Source organism: Euprymna scolopes, chromosome 3 (genome assembly GCF_053919585.1).
Source record: "Euprymna scolopes isolate OS-2025 chromosome 3, ASM5391958v1, whole genome shotgun sequence".
NCBI classification, from domain to species: Eukaryota; Metazoa; Mollusca; class Cephalopoda; order Sepiida; family Sepiolidae; genus Euprymna; species Euprymna scolopes.
The window spans coordinates 107,441,043-107,463,815 of record NC_136484.1 but is presented as its reverse complement, the minus strand read 5'-3'; the positions used below and the strand labels follow the sequence as shown (position 1 = coordinate 107,463,815).

The 22,773-nt window shown below is 32.5% G+C and overlaps 2 protein-coding genes across 4 annotated transcripts in view; one reads left to right on the top strand and one right to left on the bottom strand.

Moving 5' to 3' along the window:
• The window catches only part of LOC145258048 (uncharacterized), a 201,533-nt gene that overhangs the window by 121,449 nt on the left and 57,311 nt on the right, over positions 1-22,773 (bottom strand). The window lies entirely within an intron of this gene.
• Positions 1-22,773, top strand: part of LOC145258031 (rho guanine nucleotide exchange factor 17-like) — a 577,357-nt gene that overhangs the window by 532,642 nt on the left and 21,942 nt on the right. For 2 of the 3 annotated variants that reach the window (XM_080115765.1, XM_080115758.1), the window contains exons 13-19: positions 894-985; positions 3,600-3,673; positions 8,293-8,495; positions 9,791-10,014; positions 11,303-11,456; positions 16,957-17,043; positions 22,104-22,171. In XM_080115765.1, the coding sequence (XP_079971891.1) occupies positions 894-985; positions 3,600-3,673; positions 8,293-8,495; positions 9,791-10,014; positions 11,303-11,456; positions 16,957-17,043; positions 22,104-22,171 (902 nt within the window). The remainder of the gene's footprint in view (positions 1-893; positions 986-3,599; positions 3,674-8,292; positions 8,496-9,790; positions 10,015-11,302; positions 11,457-16,956; positions 17,044-22,103; positions 22,172-22,773) is intronic. The other variant, XM_080115768.1, reaches the window with a different exon arrangement.

The window sequence follows — 22,773 nt, the reverse complement described above, 5'->3', positions numbered from 1 at the left end:
TCTTTCCAAATTTAAAATAAATAAATCTGAATTATCATTCCTGTCTGGTTTAAATTGACTTCAATTGACTTATATTTATCTATTCTAAAAATAGATTTATAACGATGATTCTCTATGTGCCTCCTTCCCCTTTCTTATTTTCTTTTCTCTTAATTATCTTTTTTCTCCCCTCTTTTTCCCACTTCTTACTATTCTTTCTTCCTCTTTTCTGTTCCTCTCTCTTTTTTTCATGTTTCCTCTGTTTTTCTTACCACCCCGTTTTTCAATTTCATATTCTTTTGAATCTTCACTTCAACACTTCTATTTACCTTATCTGTTACTTTAAAAAACATTTTATATAACAAAAAAAAAAAAAACTGGAACTTCTCTTCTCCATGATCTGATGGTTTTTCTGGAAGCTTTAATTTACCCTGGACATCTATAATTCTGATTTTCCATTCCTTATGGATTATCAATGGACTCATTTTGGATTTATCCTGTTCTGGATTTTACCTTCTTATTCGATTTTTTACAAGATCCTTTATCTCCCCCTCCCCATTTCCTGTTTACTTAATCATTTTGAATCCCTATAAACTGTCACTAGCTATTTGATAACTTTTTGATGCAAGTATAATTAATTTCATATTTGTAGTTTCTTTCAATGCATTAACCTGCAAAATTTATTGTATAATTTGCAAATCTCTTTCTTCTGATTAGAAGAATTGCATTTTTCGAAACTCTGTGAAACAAGGTCTTTCTTGTTTATTTGTATTGCTTGTCAGATAATTAAAATTTTGATACCTTCTTTACAGGTTTATGTTTTTTTGAAAATGTGAATAAATTTACAATAATAAGATTTTCTCTGTCTATACATAATCGTAATGATTATTTTTAATCCACCATTTTCTTTTCAGAGAAAAAGTATTCAATTTGATCGTGGTCTTTGTATCGCCAGAAAAAAGATTATCGTGGGAGACATCATTCTTGGATGCTAAACACAAACTTTGTGAGTTGTTTTTTCCTTTTCTTGTTTATAGTTCTTCAAACATCTGCTTAGCTACCACTGTTATTTTGGGCCTAATTTCAATCCCCCTCCCCTTTTTTATTAGGATCATCATTGAAAAAAATTTAGACTATTTTTTCCAGATTATTTAATTACCTCAGCCAAAATGAAAGTAATAGCAAGATGCTATGATTTGCAAAAGAAATTAATTGTATGATCTGAAAAGCCATGCTTGTTCTTGTTCCATCAACCATTTCAAGACTAAAGCTCTGAAAATTTGTACAAGCGTGTTTAAAGGTATTGATTAACAATCAGTTTTAAGTGACATTTTTCTGGAAGTTGAACGTTTAACTAAGTGATAATAACTAAGAATAACATAATTAACATTTTTACTCAGTCATGGCTGATAGAACGAGAACAACCTACCCTCATGCATTAAGTAAAAAGTTAAGTTCAAAATTCTGTATATGTTCCCAAGTTTAAAAAATGCACCTGAAAAGATTACAGCGGCCATGATTACAGACTTTGTGGCTTAGTGGTGGAGCACTTGATTACAGTCCCTTTGATCATGGTTCTGAATCCTGTCATAGTCAGCCACACTGATGAGCCATAGTAATGGTGAAGCATATATCTGTGATTATAGATAATAGGAGTGACTGTGGCTATGTGGTTAACAACATGAGTTAAAGCCTGAGCATGCCAGGTTTGAATCTAGTCCATTCCACAGAAACATCTGTAAAGAAGGTTAATAAATACATCAGCCAAAATGATTTGAAAATAGCAAAGATGAGAATAGTAGGCCGAATAATTCATCCTTATCTAAAATGAAATTCTAAAACATAATGTTGCTAGTTTGTGAATCACAATGATATTTTGTTCTTACATTGATTTCTGATATATCTATATATCTATAAAAGTGAACGTGTCTGTCTGTCTGTGTACATTTCCCTACGCAATAACTCTGTCAATTTTTAGTCTATAGACTCGAAATTTGAAATACCGGGTACTGAGATTTGGGAAAATCGATGTGACGGGTGTCAGCCAGAAATTTGGCTGTTAAGGGGTCAAATTTCAACGATTTGACCTTTAAGAACTCTACCAAACTCCTCCGACAATTTTGGGTCTAGACACTTGAAATTTTAGATATAGGTTCCTTGAACCTGGATCTAATTTAATAAAGTGATTTGAGCCCGAAACTATAAATTTTAAGGGGTCAAATTAAAAAAAAAATTTACTCTTTTTTTTTTTTTTTTGCTCAGCATACACCTCCAAACACCCGGGCAACGCCGGGCTGAAATGCTAGTATATATATATTTTTGGTATGCCTTCATTCTTTTTTTATGAACAGGTCACACACACACTTAGCATGATATAGGATATTCTTTCCTGATATGTCACTCATCTGAAAATCATCTGTTTGTTCCTCAACTCACATGAGAAAAATGTTTACTTCTACTAAAACATTTTATAACATCTGATAGATCTGACTCCAGATGAAACCCTCTCTCAATATAAATGATAGATTTGTCCAAAGATGGAGTACTACTGCTACGCCTGGGGAGATGCCACTCAGAGTATTTTTTTCCTGCCCTGAATAAATATAAAATGAAATTCAAAATCTAGTGGGGTTGATCTCTGCTCTTCCTTATAGCCTCTTTCTCACGGAAGAAACGTTGCTAGTCTCTCAAATTACTCTATCATTATTTTCATGGAAAATACTTGATGAAGCTCCAATCTTTAGTTCCTCCTTGCAAGACGTTCACTGCAAGAACTCATCTTATTACCACAATGAAAACAAAATTTGCTTTCTTCCTATGTGTGCTGAGCATTAGACAGAATTTTCATGAGCAGAGTTTCTTTGCAAGGATATTTCCATCTGTGGAACACATTAGCATAGCACTGTTTCCCGCCAGATTACAACATTCTTCAAAGCCAATGTAAACAAATTCTTGTCAAGAACTTCAACAATTTTCAATCCTTTCATAAAATTCATCTTTCAACTAACAATCATTTCATCTCATCAACCTTTAACCTCGACTAAATTTTGATCCTGATAAGTTGTGACTCATTAGTATATATAATAAAAATGCAATTTTAAACTTAAACATGGCAGAAGTTATTATATAGATGCTTGAATGTGTCAATTCAATCTGCTCATTTAATGACGAAAATACTATTTCAAATTTATATGTGATAGACCAAAGAAAAGGCTAAAAGTATGACCAACAGATACATGAACCTCTTTTTGATGCATTTAAAACTGATCACTTAAAATCACATAATTTAACAAACAGGAAAACAGTATATCTGTGAAACAAATTTTCATTACTTTCTAATGTTGATAGTTTTCATTACTTTCTAATGTCGATAATTTTCATTTCTTTCTAATGTCGATAATTTTCATTTCTTTCTAATGTTGATAGTATCACAACTGTTCTATTAGTGCACTTGCCATTGACCTTGAATGAAGTAATTTTGATGTATTTTCATCATATAAGCAAGTAAAAGAAAAGAAAATCCTTGAAGTTTATTTCTGTCTTCATTACAGTATTTCAAAAGATTGATATAAGAATAAAGAACGATATTTGTTTTCTTTTTCCTTTTTTTTTTGTTATAGCTTTATTATCAGACAAAAGAGCACCTGAATTCTTACAACCATTGCAGATTACGAAGACAAGAGCCGGCATGCAGGTAAATACCTATTATTGACTTGTGTTAATTTTTATTTTTTCATCAATCATTTGTAATGTGGCGGCAATAAAATATTGCCAACACATTACGAATGATTGATGAAAAATAAAAATTTGAGTAGAAACTTGTTAAATCAAGATCAAATCTAAATTTAACACCAATTTATGCTAGCAACTAAAAAGAAAAATGGCAACCGATACATGTTTTCAGCATGTCTAGATGAAAGATGTCTAGATGAAAGATGTCTAGATGAAACATCGCTTCTTCATCATTGTAGCGAAATTCGAAAATTGAAATATTGAATTTCAAGTAAAACCAATGGTATCTACTGAATTGTCATGTCGCAGTAATAAAAATATCCAAAAATTATGAAAAACGATAAGATAGAAAATTAGTTTTTGAAAAAATTTCAAGTGTGCATATAAATTATTATCATCAAGTCAGGGGAAGTAACTCGGTCCATCTTGTTACAATAATAATGGCTGTCACGCAATCATCTATTTGTACAAAATACATGTTTTATGTAATAATGCAGTAGTATTTAACTAATTGTGGCATGATAATTAGATAACATTGCTTATTAAAATTGATAAAAACAATAAGTAGTTATTGTTTTTCGGGTGCTGGATTTCACTACAATAGTAAAAAAGAACCAAAACATCTTTACAAAAAAAAAAAGAAGAAATAAAAATTGCATAAAATTATAAAATTATTTATTTTAATTTTAGTTTACAAGACAAAAGATGGTACAATTATAATGATGTTTCTACAAATTTCAAATAATCATACACATTTTTACTTTTTATTTCAACATACATTACAAAAAGTATTTGTTACCTTAGGCATGAAATCTTAATGATTTGGGAAAGGGAATATTGGTGGTCATACAATTTGTCGATAATTTTTACTTACCCCATGCTAGATTCTCTTACCAAAATACCTCATTCACTTTTATATAATTACCAATTTGTTTTAAAATTATTTTATTTACAAGAAAATGTTTGTGAAAAAGTTCATAAAAGATTCATCGTCGGGAAAGGGAGACAACATCTGTGATATTTACAAAAAGAAAATTGTTGGTTAATAAGGGCTCTCTCAACCCTTTGCACACTGTAGACTGACCACTGTTTTCTGGGTAATCCGAAAACAAGCAGGTTGATATGTCTGAAAAATAATGGGACTGATGTTGCAAACAATTTATTTGACAGCAAATTCAACAATGGCATTTCCCTTCTACCTCCCTCTGAAACCTCTTATCTTTTCTTTTTTTAATCATCATCATAGCGGATGAATCCGAAGATTTTGTTGTTGGCATTGGTTTCCCTAATATTATTTCTAGTCAGAATTCTTTCTAGAAAGACATTGGGTACTTAGGGAAGGGACCACGAGAAGGTTGCCAACATCGCTAAATGAAAGTGATTTTTGTAGAACGGACTGGATTTGAACTTGGAACACTCAGGTCGTCAGCCCGTATTGTTAACCACTAGACCATCATTACCTCCTTTTTTTTTTTTTATAATGAGTCACCACTTAAAAGGCCAAAAGCCATTTGCAGGTAAAGATTATTAAAATTGTCAAGAGGATACTGAACTATATTATGAGAAAAGACAAAATTGGATTATTTAAGATTAATAAATAGGAAAGGAGGGAGGTCACCCTAAAAGGAAGGTGGGGAGCCCAAAAGCGGAAGTCAAGCCATCGGAGAGCAGTTCTATCTCTCTCAGCCCACCAACACTAATGAAAACAGACAGAATGTGACAGTCCTGGCCAGCCTGGCGTGTGTGTGTGTGTGTGGAGGGGGGGGGTGATAGGCACAGTGACCAAAAGTCATTATCTTTCCCTTCAATCTCTCTCTCTCTCTCATACACATGCATTTGTTTTTGTCTCTTTATTCTGTTAAATACATTCTTTATAACCAAACCAGTCTCTTAAGCAACAAGTAAGGAATAGGAGCCAAAAGTACTATTCCAGTTTAATTTTAAAACTCTGCATAAAAAATTAGTCTTTACTTTGAAATGATCCTTTTTTGGAATGGTTTTATTATTAATAAAACATGTTATAATCAAAATATTTTCTTTTTAGCCTTTTTTTTTTTTTTTTAGTAAAATACACTTAAATGTAATATTTTAGTTTGTGCAAATGTCATATATATTATGATAGAGTCGTGATTTCAAAAGTAAAAAAAGTATTTTGGTGCCATCAGCTAGAATCGAAACCCAAAGCAAAACTGTAGCATTCAAACCTAGTAACATTACCACTGTATCAACGTGACACGCATATGAATCAATTAAAAATAAACTAAGATGAATGTACAAAATGTATGACAATTCTTTTCAATTTTGACTCTTTTTTGACTCCTTAAAAACTATTTTAATCGGCTAAAGACCTATAAAAGAATGGTCCATAAAAAATCCAATCATTTGAGGCCCCTAATGCTGCTCTGCGACTTTTCGTTTCGGAAGAGATAGAGTTTGAAAATATGGAGATAGACATAGTGAGTTTTATTAAAATGGAATTCTGTAAGCATTAGTCAGAAGGGACTCTTCCTCGTTCACTGGCAAGATTACTGCTAAACAGAAATTTGGGATCATCTTCTACAAGTCCCAATGATGGTGAAAGTATTATCCCACACTACAGGTAAGACATCCTTAAACAGGGCAACAATCCCAAAGGTGGTCTAGTGGTTAATGACACGGACTGATGACCTGGGTGTCTCAAGTTTGAATTCAGTTTGTTCCACAAAAATCACTTTCACTTGGTAACCTTCATATGGTTTCTCCTGTAGCCTCCAAAGTCTTTCTAGAAAGAATTCTGACAAGAAAAATATTAGGAAAACCAATGCCAACAATAGAATTTTCAGATTAATATGATACTAGCGGAGGTGCCCGGCATTTCCCGGGTGTTTAGGTGGCGTAGTAAGGAACCTGGGAGGGGGGGTCAAAACAACTGTAGTGGGGGTGCCCATTGCTCATAGTAAGGAACGGGGGGGGGGGAGTAAAAAGTGGTAGTAGCAGTGGGGGAGGGGGATCAAATCAACAGTAGGCAGAGGTATAAAAACAAAAAAAAAGTGGTAGTAGGCAGGCTCAAACCCGTGATGCGAAGGAGAAAAAAAGGTTTTTAAAAAAAAATGTGATGTCTTAGCCGATGTCTCCATCGCCCGACTAGAAGTTCCGAACGTTGAAATTAATCATAGTCAATCCAACCGATATGATGACTTGCAAAAATGGCGATGCAAAAACTGATCCCTTCTTGTCGAAATTTGCCAATTGAGGATTAAGGAATTAATGTGTTTGACCAAATTTTCGATATTTGTCGTCAGAGATGTTGAGCTTCAAAATGATACTGATCTCATCAGGATCCGAAAGTTTTTGGCAGACATACATACATGCATGCATGCATACATACATTCACACAAACCGACGATTGAGATTTATATTATAGATGATGATGACCTGAAATAACACAATCAAATGGGAGACACTTCCAGAAGTTTTCATTGAAAATCTATCTGCAAGAGAAGAATCTATCTACCATTAAAAGCTTACAGTGTTTTTAAAGTTTGTTGCTACTCAAATAGAAACATATGATTGGTTGACAAAAAAAGAATAGGCATGCATTACTAAGGCAGTAGCTCAAATCTTATGCAAGTCTATTTAAATTTAAAGTTGTTTTACAAGTACTTTAATGGAATGTCCTCCAATGAACTCATAGCACTGGTACCCCTTTAACGTAAATACCCTCGATGAACCCGACAAATAGCAAAATCTTACATCTTCACTGTAGAGGTCCCCCGATGCTGGAAAGCCTTCTATTCTGAAAGTTTTTTTCCCCTCAAACTGCTACACTTTATAATTCCACCCCTGTATCCTGCTTCCCTGACTGTGCTAATATGTGAAAGTTTAAATGTAAGGTAAACAAACATCTTGCTGCTCAATTCCCTATTTAGAGTGTCTCTGTAGTGTTCTCGATGCATATTAGCCCCTTACGTTTTAGTGACAATTTTGCTTGGGATGAATATGAATACAAATAAACAAATAAAAATAATAACATAAAAAAACATTATATGATTTTTTTTTTAAATTAAGTTTTTGGATAATCAACAAAAAGAGGTAGGCAAAAGGATGTTCAGCATTAATTCAATTTTTTTTTTGCTTAAAAATATCATTTATAAATTGGTAAAGTCTAGGTAAAGATAGTAATTGACATATCCAGATAGTGTATAAACACTGTTCAAGGATCGAGTATAAACTAGTGTCTGTTTATTTATTTTTTTTTTGTAATCTCTGCATTTGAGGATCGGAACACAATTCAACTTTAGACCTGATCAAAATCGCTGGTCACAACCGTAATGAAAGTATTATAAATGTTCAAATGTAACTAGTATATATATATACTTCAAAATAATGAAATGCAATATATCTACTGGTATGCAAATCCAGTGATTATTGGTCTTACAAAATATCATTAGATGTAATATTTTATATAAGACAATATTTATTAAACTGTATTCTTTGTTTGCAAACAATAAAAAAATTATATATTTGAAAATTAACCTTTTCAAATCATAAAATTTAAATGCCTAAATTATGAGATATATATATATTTTACATTTTTTATAGTTTTCGTGTGCCGCTCCAATTGATGGCGTTAACGCAAACGGTTATCGAGAAGTATGGGTTTGTAACAGCGATGGCTATGTGGGTCACATGTGCCTTTTAAGCTTACAGCCTGAACCCATTGTGACATTAAACACCCCAGTTCCTGGTTGTAATGCTCGGATTTTGTGTATTTGTGCGGTACCCACGTTTTGTGGCAGCAGGCGGTAAGTAATTTTTCATCATTTTTATTGCAACCTCCACTCCCTCCACTTATGCTTTTTTTATTGATAATTAAATCATTTCTGCTTAAATTTCATGATTTCAGATATAAGCTAAAGCTAAGCGACTGAATATAGTTGAGGGCGACCCAAAAGTTCCCTTTTCATTAGCTGCTACACCAAGGTGTAGGGGAGGGCACCATTCCATTCTCAGGATTACTCCACTTGCCCTTGATTGCCTCCCTTATAATGCTGAGAGTTTAGCAAAGGAGGCATCAAATACCATTTATGACTTCACCGAAAATTGAACCCTAGCCTCAGGGCCCATTAGCAAACACTCTTATCATTATGCTAAACTAGCAAGGTTACCCGGCATTATCTGGGACGAACATTTAACATATTTCTATCAAAACCTCTACCTTTCTCTATTCATCTATCTTTCTCTCTTTGCCCCTTTCTTTTATTCTCCCATCTCCACAATCCTCTCTTTCTCCACTGCCTAGCCTATTCCTCTTTAACTGGACACATACGCAGGCAACTCTCTTTTATAAAATAGATTCTTCAAGGAATGAGTCAATATTTTCTTTCTAAATTAATAAATAAAATGGCTGAAACCCTGGACCTCCCCTGACCAGTTGACCCTACGAGAATGAATAATTTTTTTCCAAATTTTAAATATTATTTATCTGGAACAATGTTGATCAAAAAATATACCAACTTTGTCGTTCTTTGTTTTATAGTTTTTTACTTTTAGCTGGCCATAGAAACACACACATATGCAGAAAATTGCTCTTTATATATATAGATGGGCCAGTTAAATATAGATATAATAACATACTAGTCTTGTTCCTTCCAGTTGCCACTATAATTGGGGTACTGAATCTACACTTGATCCAAATGTTTTCATCTGAGAAAAACATGTTATTTTTTTATAACATTTTTCTTTTTTCATATATAAAATGTTAAGATGTAAGGATGTATTACTCCAATTATAATAGCAGTTGAAAGGAACAAGTTTAGCATGTTTCATTTGAGAAAAGATATGATTCACTAGTGGTATTTAGTTAGTATTGTCTGAATTGACAATAACTTTCCATGTGAGATATTTACAAAATAAAAAGGAATTGATAAATTTATATTTTAAAATCTGCTTCAACAATAACTTTCTAATTTGAGTTGACGTATTAAAAAAAAATGTTCACAGTTTGAAATGCTATTAATTAGTTTGAATATTTCAACTCTTTTTGTTTTTGTTTTTAAATTGCTAATTGGAAGCCATTGAAGATTTCTGTTTCTGTTAGAAGGAGTAGCGTGAAGAACCGACGGAACCGCACAACAGATACGGGAGTTGCAGGCAGTACAAATGCAAGTTGCAGTGAAAGACCACGCATCAATATAGAGTCAGTAGACACCTGCATGGAAAGCATTGGGGAGGATGCGGGTTCACCAAGTGATTCAGAATCCAGTGATGACGATGCATACACAATGCCTCATCAAATAGAAACGGAAGAACTGTGTGTGGAAGGTAAATATTTCCGAAAATCCTTTTTTTTTTTTTATAAATAACTAGCATGATGTTCGGTTTGGACACACCTGCTATACTAAAGATATTGAGCAGATCGTTACCCCACAATAATTTCAAAAATAAAAAAATGGATAAAAACATGAAAATGTAATCGCCCAAAAAAGCAGTACGTGACAACCTCTCCACCAAATATTTTGGTAGAAAGGATACAAAGAGAAGATATTGAGCCGGTTTGGTTTTTATAACAGCAAACAACGCCAAAATTGGAACAATAAAATTTAATAAAATAATAGGAGGCTGTAAACCCGACTATATATACGGGAAAATGAAAACTCACAAAACAGGATACCCTCTAAGACCAATCATCTCTAAAAATCCCCACCCCAGTATATAATATTGCTAAAACAATCAATAACATTATCCAAACTTACATACCTAATAAATACTGCATAAAATCTACCACTGACTTCATCGACTTAAAATTACTCCCTCCCCACAGATGCATAACTATCCCTTGACACTGAAAACCTCTTTACTAACATCCCTATAAATGACACAATTAAAATAATTATTAATCAAGTATACAACCACAATACAATACCCCCTCCAGCTATAAAACCCCAAACCTTTAAAAAGTTACTATTAAAATGCACCACTCAAGTTCCCTTCACTGACTCTAAGAGTGAAAACATACATTCAAATAGATGGTGTCTCAATGGGATCCCCGACATATTACTACTACTTTTGCACATATGCAAATTCATTCATAGCTTGAAGTGGTTTAATTTAAAAACTCTAATCTATCTGTTGATAGCTGAAACGGTAAGAATGCTAAATGTTTTAATTTCAATTCTGGCTGATGGCAGTCTAGTCATTTCTTTTTAACTTTTAAAAGCAGTACTATATGTTAGGTACAATATAATATTCAATAGAGAATTGGCTCTGTAGTAATAAATACGAAATCTGCATGAATTTAAGCATAATTTATGACCGGGTAAGGCCAGGCGCCCTCTGCTAGTCTAATAATATAATTGTTTTTTTTTTTTCTTTCATATTTTTATTTTATTTTGTCAACTGCTTGTGGAACTCTCTTCCTGCTGACTGTCTTCCTTCTACTTTTAACTTTAATCTTTTCAAAACTAAGATTAATAAGCATCTTCTGTCTTTGCAATAATCATGTTTCCCTCTTGTTAGCTCCTTAAATCAAGTAGTCTCACACCTTGTCTGAAGCAATTTCCATTAAAAAAAAAATTAACAATAAAAACATTGTTTCTTATTACTTTTTTAGATGAAGAGACACCAACGACGCCACCACCAGCACCAGCACCAAAAGCAGCAGCAGTATCATCAGCAGGGAATCAAGATAACAATGATCCAAACACAACGCGATGGATGCATGACACGATGAAGAGCACAATGTGGCTGGGTACTGAAGATGGGTGGTAAGTAGGAAAATCAAAAAGGAAATAAAACAAACTTTTTATTACAAATTTTACAACAATTGTTAACATATGTTTCTGAAATTTGGAGATGAGGCTTCATAATTTGTATTATGTAAATTATTCAGACGACTTGAGTGTTATTTTCACAATGTTTTGGTTGATGTACCCTCTTATGTTGTATCATGTCGAATTTTCATAACATAATAGATAAAGTACTAAGTAAAATACAGATCTAAGGTCAAAGGTTCAATTCTTAGTGCGGGCAATACTAAGTGTACAATTATGAATTGCTTAAGGTTTCTACACAGTCATAACTGAGAGAACAAGAACAAGCTATTCCTATGGATTAAATAAAGGGTTCCGTTCAAAATCTATGCAGGTTCCCAAGTCCAACAGAAAGATTCCCCTGAGTTCAAAAAGATACAATGGAAAAAGATCAGTGTGTGAATTTGATGCATGATTCAACACTGGTCATCTTTTTTGTTTTATTTTCCTTAAGTCAAAGTCCTCAGAAATCAAGGGGCCCACTACCTGGGGCTAACACTTGAACTCTACATGAGATACATAGATATTCGAATGTTCCATTAAAGTTCTTTATCTCTCAAACATTGAGTAGTAAAGAAATTGAGATCATAAATTTCCTCATCCCAATTAACCATTTTCATATGTTGTAGCATAACTTTTGTTTTGGTCTTTTAGTCTTACTAGGTTTCAGGACAAGAATTTATCTAGTCTGGTAGAGTATCCGGCTTTGTGCTGCTACGTGAAGTAACATCACTTGGAAAATGTGCACCATTCCTTGTAAAAGCTAATGTAAGTTAGCCATAGTGAGGAGATCTTATATGGGCAGCGAATACTATGTGATTTTGAATATTTGGTCAGGGTTTACTTCTAGGGAAAAGTATCCTCCTGCCAGGTTGTCCTGACAAACTCGAGGATAGTGTCTAGTAGGCATTCAAGTTCTCTCCAATAAATATGTGTCAAACATGTGATTACTGTAAAAAAAGTGTTTTCCTTTGCAAAAAAAATCACAGCTAAAATTTAAAACAACGATGTTCTATGTTTTGAGAGGTTTAAAATGACACTTGGTTTCTCTGGTGACTTGCAATCGAAACAAATATCTCTTCCAATCAAGCACAATAGATTCGGCTGTCTGAAGATACTGGCTTCCTGACCCAAAATGCGCTAAGCCTCAACACTTTTACATGGTTAAAAGTGTAACAAAATGAGAAAATAAATAAGGACAACAGGAAGATTAATTTAAATATAAACTTTACATAACACGTATAAAAAATTTAAACATAAATAAAAAACAAAAAATATTTTTACTCACATTGACAAACCTAGCAGCAGAGAAGTGTATGAGAGTATTAGGAGAAGGGGGTCAGAGTATGCTGAGAAGTAATTTAATTACTCAAATAAAGAAATCTCAAAATTTTTAATTTATAGAAATTACCTTTTGTTGCCAAGAGGTTTTAACTGGATTTTTAACCCTGGAATCGCGCCAGAGCTTGGGTTGAACTTACCACACAAAGATAAACTGAACAACTTGAACACATATACCATGCACTGGGTAAAGCGAGTGAAGCCCGGGCTGTAGCCCTCGATATATCCAAGGCCTTTGACAAAGTCTGGCATGAAAGGGCTGCTAATGAAAATCAAATCATATGTATAACTGGTCGAATACTAAATATAATCAGATCCTTCTTAAACAATATGACCATCCAGATTGTCATTGATGTACGTTTATCCAGGCATCATAACATAAATGCGGGAGTGCCTCAGGGGTCGAGCCTTGGATCACTATTATTTCTGATATTCATCGATGACCTCCCTGATAATATGGAGTCTGAGATGGTTATATTTGCTGATGATACAGCGCTCTATAACATGCATAAGGAAAGAACAGATGTACACAAATCCAAGACAATGGCTAAATCCTTAGAAAATAACCTCCAGACCATAGTGGAATCAGGATGTAAATGGAAGGTAACATTCAATGTTAGTAAGACTAAGCTGCTCTCCTTTAACAATTACAAGAAGCCTCTCCAACCATCAATATCTATGACAAATAACTCCTTACCTGAGAATACTTCCTTCAAACTCTTCAGTTTAACATTCGCGGGAAATATGAACTGGAGCAAATACATTGTGAAGGCTGCTGCGGAAAAGGTGGACTCCCTCTATTATGCTAGAAAACTGCTAACACCTGAGAGTGTCCTGTACCTCTATAAGGCCACCATTCACCCATGCGTGGAGTATTGTTGCCATACCTTGACTGGTGCATCTACCACTAGCCTCTCCCTTTTGGATAGAGTCCAGAAAAGGGTCTGCAATCTAATAGGTCCCACTTTGTCAACTAAACTCCAATGTTGCATCCCTGTGCCTGTTTTACAAGTATTTTAATGGAATGTGCTCTGATGAACCCGTTGCTCATGTGTAACCCCTCGACGTTCATATCCTCCACAAACCCGCTTAGCAACAAAATCACACCCCTTCACTGTTGAGATTCATAAATGTCAGACAGTATTCTACTCTAATAGCTTATTCCCTAGAATGGCTTGACTTTGGAATTCCCTTCCTGCTACCTGCTTCTAAAACTGTACTAATATGCAGAAGTTCAAATGTAACGTAAACCAACACCTTAATCTTATCAATTATTAGCCCTTTACGTCCAAGTGAAAATGTGCCTTGTTTGAGGTGAAGTTGAGTAAAAGAAAAAACAAAAAAACTGAGATTGAAAACCTTTTATAGAGAGCATTACCTAGTATCAGAACATTCTAAAACCTTTTATAGAGAGCATTACCTAGTATCAGAACATTCTAAAACCTTTTATAGAGCGCATTACCTAGTATCAGAACATTCTAAAACCTTTTATAGAGAGCATTATCTAGTATCAGAATATTCTAAAACCTTTTATAGAGAGCATTACCTAGTATCAGAATATTCTAAAACCTTTTATAGAGAGCATTACCTAGTATCAGAATATTCTAAAACCTTTTATAGAGAGCATTACCTAGTATCAGAACATTCTAAAACCTTTTATAGAGAGCATTACCTAGTATCAGAACATTCTAAAACCTTTTATAGAGCGCATTACCTAGTATCAGAACATTCTAAAACCTTTTATAGAGAGCATTATCTAGTATCAGAATATTCTAAAACCTTTTATAGAGAGCATTACCTAGTATCAGAATATTCTAAAACCTTTTATAGAGAGCATTACCTAGTATCAGAACATTCTAAAACCTTTTATAGAGAGCATTACCTAGTATCAGAACATTCTAAAACCTTTTATAGAGAGCATTACCTAGTATCAGAATATTCTAAAATATTTTATAGAGAGCATTACCTAGTATCAGAAGATTCTAAAACCTTTTATAGAGCGCATTACATAGTATCAGAATATTCTAAAACCTTTTATAGAGAGCATTACCTAGTATCAGAACATTCTAAAACCTTTTATAGAGAAGATTACCTAGTATCAGAATATTCTAAAACCTTTTATAGAGAGCATTACCTAGTATCAGAACATTTTAAAACCTTTTATAGAGAGCATTATCTAGTATCAGAACATTCTAAAACCTTTTATAGAGAGCATTACCTAGTATCAGAATATTCTAAAACCTTTTATAGAGAGCATTACCTAGTATCAGAACATTCTAAAACCTTTTATAGAGCGCATTACCTAGTATCAGAACATTCTAAAACCTTTTATAGAGAGCATTACCTAGTATCAGAACATTCTAAAACCTTTTATAGAGCGCATTATCTAGTATCAGAATATTCTAAAATATTTTATAGAGAGCATTACCTAGTATCAGAATATTCTAAAACCTTTTATAGAGAGCATTACCTAGTATCAGAACATTCTAAAACCTTTTATAGAGAAGATTACCTAGTATCAGAATATTCTAAAACCTTTTATAGAGAGCATTACCTAGTATCAGAACATTTTAAAACCTTTTATAGAGAGCATTATCTAGTATCAGAACATTCTAAAACCTTTTATAGAGAGCATTACCTAGTATCAGAATATTCTAAAACCTTTTATAGAGAGCATTACCTAGTATCAGAACATTCTAAAACCTTTTATAGAGCGCATTACCTAGTATCAGAATATTCTAAAATATTTTATAGAGAGCATTACCTAGTATCAGAACATTCTAAAACCTTTTATAGAGCGCATTACCTAGTATCAGAATATTCTAAAATATTTTATAGAGAGCATTACCTAGTATCAGAACATTCTAAAACCTTTTATAGAGAGCATTACCTAGTATCAGAATATTCTAAAATATTTTATAGAGAGCATTACCTAGTATCAGAACATTCTAAAACCTTTTATAGAGAGCATTACCTAGTATCAGAAAATTCTAAAACCTTTTATAGAGAGCATTACCTAGTATCAGAATATTCTAAAATATTTTATAGAGAGCATTACCTAGTATCAGAACATTCTAAAACCTTTTATAGAGCGCATTACCTAGTATCAGAACATTCTAAAACCTTTTATAGAGAGCATTACCTAATATCAGAACATTCTAAAACCTTTTATAGAGCGCATTACCTAGTATCAGAATATTCTAAAATATTTTATAGAGAGCATTACCTAGTATCAGAATATTCTAAAACCTTTTATAGTGAGCATTACCTAGTATCAGAATATTCTACAACCTTTTATAGAGAGCATTACCTAGTATCAGAACATTCTAAAACCTTTTATAGAGAGCATTATCTAGTATCAGAACATTTTAAAACCTTTTATAGAGAACATTACCTAGTATCAGAACATTCTAAAACCTTTTATAGAGAGCATTACCTAGTATCAGAACATTCTAAAACCTTTTATAGAGAGCATTATCTAGTTTCAGAACATTCTAAAACCTTTTATAGAGAGCATTATCTAGTATCAGAACATTTTAAAACCTTTTATAGAGAGCATTACCTAGTATCAGAACATTCTAAAACCTTTTATAGAGAGCATTATCTAGTATCAGAACATTTTAAAACCTTTTATAGAGAGCATTACCTAGTATCAGAACATTCTAAAACCTTTTATAGAGAGCATTACCTAATATCAGAACATTCTAAAACCTTTTATAGAGAGCATTATCTAGTATCAGAACATTTTAAAACCTTTTATAGAGAGCATTATCTAGTATCAGAACATTTTAAAACCCTTTATATAGAGAGCATTACCTAGTATCAGAATATTCTAAACCTTCTCAATCTTTCTTGAAGGTTCTGGAAAGTTTTAGGACCTTCTGGATTTTTCAAAACATTTCTATTTCTTTTTCTCTATTATTGTAGATTCTCGTAAAGGAAAATTCTTTTGGAAACGACGGATAAACCCCCCCCTCTGTATATATATAGGGAAGATAAATTATGCCCTCATAACAACAGTACATTTTATATTAATTTGGAAGTGTATGCCTTGTTGATGATATTGACTCTTTTTGTTAATAATTTTCTTTCTTTTTTTTTTTTCTATTTATAGTATCCACATCTTCCTGTGTACAGACAATATTAAAACCACCAAAAACAAATTAAAGATCCAACATGGAGCCCCTGTGTATTGCATTATGTACGTATAATAATATAACTTGTGTATTGTATTATGCATGTATAATAATGATTACTTATTAATTTCTCTATGATATTCTTTTAAGTATTCCTCTTATTTTGTATACAAGTCAAAACATGTATGTTTATTTACCCGCTCTGCAGGAGGTCAAGTAAGTTTTTAAGAAAACCAGCGCACTAGATGAGCTCCAAAAAATGTCTCAGCAGCCCAGGTAGGAGACATCACATGATTAGCAATAAATAATTTCTTTTCTCAAAGAGTAAAAGTAAAGTATGGAAGTGCGTACCTTGTAGGACTGAACAAGACCTTACCTCAGTCTACCAACATCAAATCGATTGAAAATGCAAGACACTCAAATCAACAGCTTGGTGCACTGCCCGACAAAAAAAAAAAAAAAATGCCTAATTAACTCTATTGGTATTCCTTGGTATAACTATCCTCTTTTCAGAGATAAAATTATGCCTGGAAGTTTAGATCTAAGATTGAACAGGATCATAAGTCAATCTTACAAAGTCATTGTTGGACTGATTATCAAAGACATATACTTGACTGATACGAACTACACAAACTGTGCCAGACTTGGATTGGATGGATACCAAATCTGTAGAATTTTACAAGAAAATAGTTATAATGAGACTTTCTGACTATCCTTTCTAGGAGGAATAACAAGATTTTCTAACCACACTTTTAGTAAGTCTAACTAGACTTTCAGACCGTTTTTTTTGATAGGAGTAAGAAGATGTTCTGATGACCCTTTTAGTATAGCTATGGACTTTTAGATTATTCTTTCTGATAGAAGTAAGAAGATTTTCCAACAACGTTTTTAGTAGGGTTAGTTAACTAGACTTTCAGACCATTTTGTTTTTGTTTTCTTTTTTAAGAGTACAAGATGTACCAACCACTCTTTTAGTAGGGCTTACCAGATTTTTCGACAATCCTTTTGGTAGTGGAAATGAGACTTCCAGACACTCTTTTTAGTATAGCTAACAAGACTAACTATTTCTATGACCTTTTATTATTGTTGCAAAGAATGATTTGTTTATCTTGTGAAAAAGACTAGACATATTATAGATACATTAGTAATTTAAAAGATAATTTACTCTATGATGTGGTTGTTATGCTGACTTTCACCAGCCTCTCAAAAGTCTGTCTCCACTCTAACAGCTGAAATAAAATATCTTCATTCCAATAAAATAATAGGTAAATAAATGAAAAACATAGGCTAGCCCAAATCAAATATAGAGGGCTCAGCCTTTGAAAATCCGGGAGATTATTTGGATCTTCTCCAGAGTGACATTTCAGGAACAAACAAAAATGAAGATAAATCTCTATGATGTAGATACTTGTGATGGAAAGAATATGGTGTGCACGAAAAAAAAAAAAACATGTAAATTGATTAAGTAGTTTCAAGAAAACCAAATTTTATGGCTAAACTTTGAGTGATAATCTCATGACACCATCTTGAAAATAGTCTGATAGAACATGGTAGGTAAATCGAGGTTTCAAAAGAAAATTGTTTAAAAAAAACTACTAGATCAGTTTACATGATTTTTTTATGTACAATGTTCTCTTTTCGTCATGAGTATGTACTGAGCTCCAATCTATGGTCCCCCCTCGCTAAACAAGAAACACCCATCTAGCAGAAAACACTATCAATAATTTCCCCCACTCTTTATCTGTGCCTAAACCTAAACATAGATTTCATGAACAAAGCTTCTTTCTTAGAAGTGCACGCCTGTGGAATTGTCTTCCGTTTTCCTGCTTTCCAGCTGACTACAATATGGTTGTCTTCAAGTCTAACGTAAACAAGTTTTTGATGAGCTGTTCTATATAAGTTAACAAATTTACCGAATTTCCATTACTAACGATATATTGTCCAATTTCTACTGTACACTCTTTAACCCTTATCCTCGAGTAGCCTCTTGACCTTGATAAGTGGTGATGCCTATGTAAAAAAAAAAACATCATACAGATTCAAATTTTATTTTTTTCATAGGGGATAAGCTCAGATTATTTTGATTAGAATAAATTAGCAAAGACATCATTCATTTACTGAATTTGGCAACTAATCTTAGAGATTTCTACATACAGGATCTTATTTTATTTGATTATTGGAAAACCGTTATTGATTTTAGTAGATTACATTTTGATTAAATGTTTGTTTTATTCACTCTTACAACTTTTTTCTTTTGATTGAAAAAGTGATATTTCAAATCTTAAGGTGAGTTTCTGCTGGATTATACAAATTGGTAAGTATTTATAATAAAATGGCTATTCCAAGTTTTGAGGATTTTTTTAGTCTATTACATTTGCATCTGAGATTTATTCTTCAAATTGTATTGCTGTTATTCAATGTAAGAAACAAGAATATTTTCAACATTTACACGTTTCAGAATGTTGTCCTCCTTTAAAAAAAATAAACAATGAATAGATTGATTGGTGCCTTTCTCTCTCTCTCCAAAATATTGGATTAAAACAATAAATGTTTTCAAAGTTGGTGTTGTCTTTTTACCTTTACATTTATATAATGCCAACTTTTTCTCCTCTTCTGATGAGAAGCACTTAGATTTGAAATGCTTTGACTTAAAGAGATTTTTCTTTTATTCCTCTTTTCTGTAACTCTAATTGATTTGATAATGTAATAAAGTTTCTATATAACTTGCCTTATCATTAAAATTTATTTTTCAGCTTAATTTATTACTTAATTTATTACTGATATATATATATATATATATATATATATATATATATATATATATTATAAACACAAATATTTCTAAAATCTAATGTATGTAAGACATTTCTCACCTGTGTTTTGAATTCAATTCTTTTTTGGTTGGGTGCCTATAAACACAATAAGTAAGTTTGTTTTTTTATATTTAAGTTTTTGCAGATTTTATACATCTCCATTTCTTTTTATCTTTTTTCTACTCCAAATTCTTCATATAATAAATTTTCTAGCAGTTTTTGGAGGAAAAAAATTAGTCTCTGAGTTGTTCAGTAGTCTTCTGCTATTCAACAAAACACATGTAAGACTACTATAAAGAAAAATTCAGGTGTTTGTATAAAAATAAAAACTTATGCATGTGAATTAATTACATCTTTGAGTTTTGGAATAATTTTATATGGAGAGTACAAAACATGTTGTGGATGTATTTTCGTCAGCTTCGTAAAACTTTCAATTCTATTTTGTCACTCAGTCTTCATTTACAATGAACAATGTTTCTGACAAAGCGAAGAGAAAATTGCTGCAATCTGGGCCAGCAGTGTTTTCTTTTTTTTTTTTTTTTTTTTTCCGAGCAGTCGTTTGAAATGTCCTTATTTTCTCTCCCTATCTCTATCTTTGTGGTCATGTCACTAATAAGAGTGCTGGAGGTAAATGTTTTACCTGGGCTAACGTTATCTACCTGATGGTCAGGGACCCAAACCTTGGATTAACCTCCAAGGAGACTGTCCTATCAGCAGGTGCAAAGTACTGGGGCTGCTGTTTTGCTATTTGATGAATGGATTCTGAACCATGCAATAGTTTCTGGTGGGGCCTCTCGATGCCATATTAGTGAGTAATTGTTACAGCTTTATCTTATCATGGTTGCAAAAATCCTTCTTCATTCTTTTTTTTTTCTCTGCTCTGCTCAAACAACTGCTGACCTTCTCCACATCTCTCAACCCTCAAAAATCACAAACAGGGTCCGCTATCCCTATCATCATCAATGAACCTGAGGTAATCGCGTCAACATCTGACAAAGCAAAACTCTTTGCCAAGAATTTTGCAGCAAATTCTACCCTTTGCGATCAGGGTCGATTTTCCCCACTCTCTATTTGTGCCTAAATGTAAACACAATTCCATGAACAAAGCTTCTTTCTCAGAACTGCCAGCCTTTGGAACACTGTTCCGCTGGCATGCTTCTTGGCTAAATACAACATGGTAGCCTTCAAATCTAATGTAAACAAGTTCCTGTTAAGTCGTCCTCATAAATAATCAAATTCCACCCAATTTACACCATTAACAATTACTACACTACCACCTTACATTCATTAACCCTTATCCTAGAGTTGCCTTCGGGCCTTGATAAGTGATGATCCCAAAGTAAAAAAAAAAATATATATATAAGGATAAAATACACAATGTATCATAAAAATTAAGTTCTGTGGAGACAAAATGTGTATAATAAAAAAAAAAAAGAAGAAGAAAGAAAGAAAAATAGTCAAAAGGAAAAACAAAAAATTAAACACAGGAATAAATCATCAAAGACAAAAGCTTTACCATTTATTGATCCAAATTGGTAGAGCTCTTGTTTTTGATGCTTTATTCCTGTTTAATTTGTTTTTCCTCTTGTCTATTTTCACACATGTACATGCATATAGAATACACATATATAAATATATACATCTACAATAAATATACAAATTACACAATATTTAAAGTGTCTAGTTTAATTATTGATATTAATAAATCATTAGCTGCAAAAAAAAAAACAAATAATCATGATTTTTCACATGCCTCACGTATGATCATGTCTTGCAAACAGCATCTCATCACTCATTTAAAAAGCCACTTATTATATTATTGCATGTTATGATATAAACAATTAAATCGGCTTAGGCGCATGCAACCATGTTTCACCATCCTAGTGCTCCATTTTATGAATAAAAAATACTTTACATATGACTCAAGAAGTTGAAATTTCCCTGACGACTTGTTCCTAAACTTAAAAAAAAAAGAATGTTTCAATAACTATGTGTGAATAACAGACTATCTTCATTAAAAAAAAAATGTTTCAATAACTATGTATAAATAACAGACTATCTTCATTAAAAAAAAAATGTTTCAATAACTATGTATAAATAACAGACTATCTTCATTAAAAAAAAAATGTTTCAATAACTATGTATAAATAACAGACTATCTTCATTAAAAAAAAAAAATCCAACTGCAAAAATCAGCTGACTTCTATGCCCCTCATCATCTCACACCCGTTACATCCTTAGTGTAATCGTATTTTCATTTTTAATGTTGCATTTATACATTATAACTGACAGATTTTTCTCTATCTTTTCAGTTATCTTGACAACAAAGTGTTTGTCTCATTGGCAAATGGAGACCTCATAGTTTATAGAAGAGATCTTGGTATGATACACTTTTGTTTTTATCTTATCTTTCTATTTTTATTTTTTTCAGAGGTGGAGGAATTATTTTTTGGAAGAAATTAAATTGGATACATTTTTTGTTAAAATCATGGACGAATGTTCCCCCCCCCCAAAAAAAAAGAGAAAGAGCAAAAACAAATAAAAAAAAAAAGATGGTATACCAGAATCAAACATTGTTTTTCAAATCTTTGTGGTTAATAATTTTCTCCCTGTGAGACCAGACTCGCTTCATACTGGAATCTAATTAAAGACTGTTGATGATTTTTTTCAAGAATTGTAATCTTAAGATCATGTACCAATATTTAAAAAAACAAAAAAAAAAAAAGACTCACTCCAGACTTGGATCTAATGAAAAACTATTAATGGCTTTTCCAAGAATTAGAATAGTAAATACTCTCAAAATTTAGACAGACAGGAAACTATCTAATATATTGAAAACAACTGTCCAGCGATTTTGCTATCTTTGTACCCTAGTCAAATCTTTTCTTGGTGTTCCCAATGCCAGTGTCGACAGACAATATGCATCAGTCACCCCTGCTGCTTAAAGTAGTTAAACTCGGTTATTACTTTTTGAACATAACT